Source organism: Thunnus thynnus, chromosome 16 (assembly GCF_963924715.1).
Source record: "Thunnus thynnus chromosome 16, fThuThy2.1, whole genome shotgun sequence".
NCBI classification, from domain to species: domain Eukaryota; kingdom Metazoa; phylum Chordata; class Actinopteri; order Scombriformes; family Scombridae; genus Thunnus; species Thunnus thynnus.
Genome location: NC_089532.1, coordinates 17298611 through 17306099, shown reverse-complemented (window position 1 = coordinate 17306099; position 7489 = coordinate 17298611). Strand labels below are relative to the sequence as shown.

The 7489-nt window shown below is 43.3% G+C and overlaps 1 protein-coding gene across 1 annotated transcript; it reads right to left on the bottom strand.

The window, feature by feature from the left end:
* Nucleotides 1-776: 776 nt before the first annotated feature.
* On the bottom strand, nucleotides 777-7437 carry LOC137200212 (uncharacterized). Its single transcript, XM_067614864.1, has 13 exons — nucleotides 7089-7437; nucleotides 6813-7002; nucleotides 6530-6673; nucleotides 5914-6104; nucleotides 5672-5807; nucleotides 5510-5570; nucleotides 5291-5432; nucleotides 4997-5171; nucleotides 4530-4896; nucleotides 4144-4328; nucleotides 3559-4030; nucleotides 2705-2793; nucleotides 777-1290 (listed from the first exon to the last, which is right to left on the bottom strand). Exons 1-13 carry the CDS (start codon nucleotides 7199-7201, stop codon nucleotides 1207-1209), a joined length of 2349 nt encoding a protein of 782 aa, XP_067470965.1. The 5' UTR covers nucleotides 7202-7437; the 3' UTR covers nucleotides 777-1206.
* Nucleotides 7438-7489: the final 52 nt, after the last annotated feature.

Below are 7489 nucleotides of genomic sequence, written 5' to 3'. Positions count from 1 at the left end.
TTTCCTATTATAAATCACTTTGCTGTTTTTATGATATATGATATCATAAAAACATCCTATACAAGCAGTATAGGAGGACTATACTGCTTGTGAGACAGTATTTTCTCCTTTTTCTAATACAAAGATCAAAGCACAGACCTGAAAAAAAAAGAAAATCTAAAAAATAAAGCTCAAATCTTTACTGTGCTGACATGCTTATGTTGACGCTCGTTAGACCACAGACATCATCTGGTATCAGAGGTGCTGCCACACCTGCAAGGTCACAAGGAAAGGCCTAACAACTCCATAAGGTATTCCCAATACACAAACAGAAGATTACATGCGCATCCACACACACAGAACTCCAAACCCCACTTTTAAATAATACAGCATGTGTGGGCTCGTGAACTGGGCACCCAGGGGAGACCCAGAGCAGAAGTGTGTCAAGCTGAAATATGTGTTAAGTTATTCACCCCCAGAACAAACCACATAGGGAGGGAGCGACGGAGGGAGGAAGGGAGGGAGGTGGAAGATGCTAACCCAAATGTAGTCCCTGGGCTCTGTGCAAATATGGGGAGCGATGGGCAGCAGAAAGCACTGGGAGGTCATCCATTTTTCATGAGATGCAATGGCAGCAAAGCAAACATCCTTTTTCAAGAGCAGGAAACCAGTGAAGAATCTAAAGTGCAGAATCATTTTCAAGGACACCATCGTTGCATTGTGAATGTTTGTGCTTCAAACTGCCCACCATGCAGCCTTGCAGTGTCGGCCAGAACATTATAAAAACACACAACGTGAACCAAAACGGTCTGTTTTACTGGAGTTTTAATTAGCAAAATATTCAATAATTTATGTTTCATCAATAATTCCTGAGAGATTTATTATTGAGTGAGCGTTTTTGAGAAATGTGGTGTTTTACAGAGGGAGAGAAAGGGTGTGGCAGGACAACAGCACTGGGTGGGAACGGTTACTTATAAAATCAGCAGCAGCTGTCAGAAGAATCCGACCAGTTGATTGATGAGGAGGGGATGCCTCACATCAAGGTGAAAAGTCTTTGTGGTGATCATCAAGGTTGTATTATGACCTGTAAGTTCATTTTGAGATGAGTTGATCCTTCCCAAATTCAAATACCAAATGCATGTCTAGATCATGTCAAAAGACTTGACATCACTGATAGAAAATGATTTTTCTCAATCATTTCAGTTCTCCATGTCCTTTGTGTCATGCTCACTTCACTCGTTTGCCTTTCCTTCTTCCACTCCTTATGGCACCCTGTGAAACCTTCCAACCTGCGAGCTGCACTTTGTCTGCCTGGAACACAAAACAACAGCAAAAACAGACACAATTACAGCCTCATATCCTGGGCACTGATGTGGAGGGTCTGATGAAATATCCTGTACCCATTAATTTTCCCCAGGGGGTGTAGGAGACTGGAAGCACTGGACCAGCCACTGATTAAATGCTCATAATAGAGGCCATTCATCTCCCCTTGAAACTTGAATGTTTCAACATGCAACGCCACCCAGTGCTACGCTCCCCCACCGCTCTCTGTATAAATGTTGATATTCTGTATCATAAAGACAGAAAAAGCTGATAATATTTCATTTTGATATCTTTTTAAAATGGGCACGATCTCTTAGTGAGCTTCCACGATTTGATCAGTGACTTTATTGTCACCACTGTGACAAAACTGAGCCACAATAATCATCATAAACAGTCATGCATGAGGTCGTATAGAACAAGAAGAAAATTCATACTAATAACTGTTTAATATCCTGATTTTCTTATCTTTAGCTGCCTTGGCATTAAAAAGATGACCGTCTGATCAGATATTTTGTCTTAAACTCATTTTCACACATTACTCATTACTATCTCTCAATCTGCCAATTAAGAGAATCCTTCACAGCTTCTTTTTCTGGCCTGGATGAACAATTAGATAACACTAACAACACTTCTTTCATTGTAATCCCCCTGGAAACACATAATGTAATGCCATCACCAGAAACATGCACTATACAACCAAAATAGATCAGCCATGATAGACACACACTGTTGGTACAGTATAGACTACTCAGGCCCAAGGTATAATCATCATAAATTAACACGGCCTAATTACATTTCACCTGCCAAGCTCCATATGGTCCCCAATTTTGAACAAAATAATTAGGTGACTGCATCCCAATTAAACAATTATCCAATGAAACCTCTGTAAAACAATTACCTGATCATATCCGTGCAATGATATGACAATGCTTAGCAGTGTAACGTTCAGGCTAATGCACAAGCATTACTTTACAAGGAAGTGGTCAAATCTGGCATTATAAAATTGACAAATAAATAATAACTGTGTGCATTCTGTAGTATTTCTTGCACATTTTACTTTGTATTTTTACAGATTTACAACTGGTTCATGTCCCTTGAAATACTGCCTTCATATTTAGAAAATGACATCATTGTAGGCGGAGATGTTCGAAGCATTGATGTTTATGCTAGAGGACAGGAGAGGGGGGTGGGGGGGTGGGGGGTGTAGAAGGGTAGTAAAGTGGGCACCTGCTGGGTTGTGATGAAGCAAAATCCTCAGGGATCAAAAATGAGATCATCCGAAGAGGAGACGGTGACAAGCTTCTTAACTGGAACAATAGTGACCCCTACTGAGCAGTCTGGCCTTTACTGTTACACCACAGCTTCAATGTACCGTATGTGCTGTATGATGAGAGGGACTTACCTGTTTGCCATCTCTGCTGTCTGCTTTTTGCTTAGTAGTGACCAGACTGTAGGAATATGGCTGATTTAGAACAAGAGAAGGCTTCTTATCTGTGAATGAGCAGAAACACAAGAATAAAAAAAAACTATGAACATTGTCAGCACCACTCTCCGTTGAAATGTCATAAGTTACAATGTTAGCACTCAGCACTGGGGAAAAAAACAATCACATAAATGGGTGTCCACCGATCTGAGACTATTCTTTTAATTTTATGCAACATTGCTCCACTATTATGTCTTTAACCCTTGTCCCAGTGACAAGGTTGGGGCATCAGTGTGGGGCAATAGGCCGTAGATCCCTGAGGCCCAGTGGTGATCAGTACAGCCCGGCAGATGGAGGGAAGTCTGCTTGAAGTGGTAGACAGTAAACCCCCCACAGAAAGCGTGGAAGGAGGGAGAGGGCGTTGTTTTACAGATGAGTGACTGCAGCAAGGTTAAGGGAACCAATCTCTGACAGTTCACTTCCTCCTCAGTGTCCTTCTCCTAGCAGCCAAGACCCCCCACCTTGGGTACACGTACCTGCATCCTACACCCTGCAGGGGACAGCAGCACCTCTGACATACAATTATGTCTGGCCAAAACAAACACAAATTATTCATCCTCAGCCCATTTGCTGGCAATGACATAAATGGCTTTTTTTCAATTAGAATATTGCTAATGACCATGTTCAATGTTTGTAGGGGCTCTAAATGTCAGCTAGGCAAATGGTTGCACACATTTGAGTATCTGTGAGGAGTGCTGTACACTGTACGGCTGTATATATGTAGTACTAGTTTGTTTATTTGCATATACTAAAAATATGCCCCCAAAAATCACCTGATTTGATAGCTGCTCCAGGCTCTGTGACAGCTAAGAGACTACAGGAAGCTCTATGGGTTTCCAGGTCCTGTTTCCACCAGCTGCCCATTTTGTAATGATCTGAGGCGCTCTGGACACAGGCTTCATCCATCTTTGATTGTGCTTTGAGGGAGCTTTCATGGTTAGTGTCACAAGGAGCAGAGCTGGTCTGTGTGTTGCAAGATGCCCTGGAGGCAGGGATCGGAAGCTGCGTGGAGCTGCACACAGGGGTGAGGAGGGAGCTTCCTGGCTCACTCATCCCTGCTGAGGCCCCTGAGCTACAGTCTGTACTCTCTTCTATCTGAAGGCTCTGGTGAAGGTCAGACAGTAGATCCTGAGTGGTTTCAAACAGGGCACAGGAAGTTAGGCTCTCAAATTGGTCCACTACATCGTGGAATCCTTGAGTGAAGCATCCCCCTGCTTCCTCTAGCTGACGATGCTCACATGCTTCCTGGACACATACAGTGAAAATTATTAGACATTAAGAGCCCTGTTTGGGAAAACAGGTACTATAACAATCAACCTACAGTATGTACTGTTCAGGTAAAGAGAGATATTGTCTACCTGATGATGTTCCTTTTCCAGGAAACAGTCAGATGTGGCTGCCCCACTAAAGCTTAAAATCTGAGGAGGGATGCAATCTGATTGGTCGTCTTGGTTGAGTGACACTCCAGAGCTCCATAGAGTGCTGACATTTGGGAGACCATGAACATTTTCTTCAGACACACCTTTACAGCAGGCCATTTTCTCTGCAGATATAAGTTCATGCAGTGGTGTAAACATTCAGTAGACTAAAATTTATCCTGAGATATCTGTGTCACTCAAGCTGAAGGTACCTGTGTACCGTATTCAGGTGAGTGGAAACTGTGACTCTCCACCTGGGGCTCAAAGACGGAAGGTACTGGAGGAAGTGTGAATGATGTGTAATGAAAATGCAACTCAACACTTACCCTCTCCTGAGAGCATCAGCTCAACCAGACTGTCTTTGTTCAAGTTGCTGAGGGAATTAAGGTCTGTGGTGCCATCTAGTGTCACTGTTGGCTCAGGGCAATCTATCAAGACATCCGATGATGATGGGGCTCTGCTCTCTTCTTCTTCTCCTTCTTCTTCCTCTTCCTCCTCCCTGCTTTGGTTCTCTCCATCAGTGAGGAGAGACGAGATCCTCTGCAGAGTCAAGGTACTCTGATACACGTAAGGACGGTCCTGTCTCAACAGAGGCAATGAGGAGGCCGAGGTGAAGGAGGAGACGGACTCAGAGCTCAGATCCTCTACAAGTGGGGACTCGGAGGAAGAAATGTACTCTGGTGTCTCAGATTGCTGCTGAGACAAGAACACATGTAAAGGTTAGGGATTGTTTTTTTAATAAAATCACATATTGTATAAATCATCCATTAGCAGGGACACTGAATCTATATACATTATCAATGACAGGTTGTTCCTCTTCTGGTTCATCTGCTTGTGCTGTGTACTCTGTTCCACCAGCCATGTCTACCGGGGATGGGCTGGGCGTGAGACGACGCAGAGCCTGGGTTGACAGAAACATCTCTCTGCTTTTTAATTTTCTCTCTGTGCGCTCTGGCCACACTACCTCACTGGAATAAAGAGAGACATAGAGAAATTATTTGCTGGGATCTCTAGGGCAACACATTTTAATGCATTTTAACATTCTTCAACTCTTTTATCCCCATGCAATCTTCTACAAATTCAGTACCTTATCTTGGGATGTAGTTCTCTCACTTCCATCACAGCCTTTCTGACTAGTTTGACAAGTTCCTCTGAGGACACTGAGTTCACTTTCTGAGCCTGATACAGTTTGGCGGATAGCGGACAGGGTGGCCTCCCTGCTGAACAGTCTGTTGAAATAAATTCTCATTGTGAAATATAATGCACTTTGTTCTGTCCTTATGTCATTTAATATTCTCTGCCTTACCTTTCTCTATAAGTAGCAACTGTGAGCCTGCAGTCTCAATCCTACCATTGTCTCCTTCACCCTGATAAAAATGTTAAACAAAAAAAGTCTTTTCTAAGCTGTGCATCTCTGGTATATACAGTATGTTTTGCTGTGTGTGTGTGTTACAAGAGATTCACCCACATTATATCCTTCAGGAATGTACTTTAAAGCCTCTGCAAACAGACCAAATCCTTCACACGCCTGGAGGAAGTGCACAACCATGTCATCACTTTCTGTGTGGCTTCTCTTCAGCAGAGCCCAGGCATCAGAGACACAACTGTCAGCAACATGCAAAAAAGCCAGTTAATCAAATTTAACTTAATAATATTAGGTAATCAAACACATAGTATGAGTAGGAAGCCATTAAGCGTGCCAGAATCCACCTGTTTTGAAGTAGCACATCTGCACAGAGCTTGGCATCCTCGGCACTCTCCATTGCAGGCGTGGTCCAGTTGAGGTACCTTAACGCCAACTGAGGCTGCTTCCTCGCCAGCAGGCAGTGGATGATGCAACGATGCTGCCAGGAGAGCCAGGGGACAGCAGCCCTGGGGCTCAGCAGCAGCTCCATGGAGGCCTAGGTAGGGTGTAACATAACATACAATAACTTCATACGCTTATTTTGAATGGCATTTAAGATGTTGTCTCCTAACATACATAAATATGAGAAGAAATGTAAAGTACATGCACAAAAAGACAGGACATCTGCTAATTTCCTATTATCCATGAAAGCAGTATACCAAGCAAGAGAGAGAATGAGCTGTCAAGAAAAAAAAATTATTACGTTAATCATATTCACTACTCGAGTGGCCCATTAGTGTCACCTGCAGACTATTATAGCTGCTTCAACAGGGACACTAATGTGATCAACAGGATGGTTAACTGGTCCTTGAAGCTCACTATTTCACAGTCAGTGTGCCCATGTTCTCCATCAATGTAAGTTTTATAATTGGTCACCTGTCTGATGCCTAATAGCTGTTTTGCCTCTTGGCTGTCTTATACCTTGACGTGTCCATGATCAAGCATCCACAGGGCCCTAATTTGTTGGGAAAAGCTGGAAGGAATTGTGAAGGCATGGCAGAAAGCTTGTAGGAGGTCATCTTTGCACTGCAGGAAATTCGCCATGTCCAGAATGAAATACATGAGCTGTGACATATGTAGATTAAGGATTATTTAATCTGTATCAAATATACTGTATATCTAGGATAAATCAGAATAGGAGACAAAAGGACATACAGTTTGCTGTACACAGAAAGCTTTGTACAAGCTGTACTTAAATGGATACAATTGCCTGGACTGACATGTGGTCGATATGAGGCACCAGCACAAGCTTCAGCAGGGCCTGCAGATTAGGAGGAGGGTAGAACTGATCTGTGCAGTCCTCAGAAGTCCAAAAACAGCCATGCTGTTTGTTCAGCTGAGTCACCATACCCTGGATGAAAGAGCTCCATCTTTCCACTCCTACCTCCTCCCATCTGGTCAAATGTAAAAAATAAAATTAAAAAAGGACATTCAGAGAGGAAATAAAGAGAAACTTAGAGAAATTGGAAGAATGACTTACCCAAGTGTCTCAAGACAAGCTTTTCGATGGCTGTGATCCATTTCCTTCCACATCTGAGAGATGCGTTTCACCTCGTGAGCCTCTGACAGCAAAAGCAGAGAACAGACAAACATTTAGAGGCATGATAACAGTTCATCATGCCAATATAACGGTGTGAGATGATATCTGTACCAGGGTATTTGGGCAAGAGCCCCATGATGCCCCACCACTGAACCAGCCGTCCCAGCCAGATGTGTTGCCTCAGAGCCCTGTGCGCTCGATTCCAACAGCCACGTCTGACTTCTGAGGAGCCGTATGTATCCCTGCACACCACACACGGGACCCCCACACCTAAATGACAGAGATATACAAGTTCTAGTTAGGATTACAACTGCAAACCATCATGTTGTTCTAGGTGTATG

Coding starts and splice junctions, on each gene's coding strand:
- LOC137200212 (XM_067614864.1), bottom strand. CDS start 7,201: ATGTTTGTCTGTTCTCTGCTTTTGCTGTCAGAGGCTCACGAGGTGAAA. Junction 7,003..7,088: donor GCTTGTCTTGAGACACTTGG/GTAAGTCATTCT, acceptor ACATTTGACCAG/ATGGGAGGAGGTAGGAGTGG. Junction 6,674..6,812: donor ACATGTCAGTCCAGGCAATT/GTATCCATTTAA, acceptor CATATGTCACAG/CTCATGTATTTCATTCTGGA.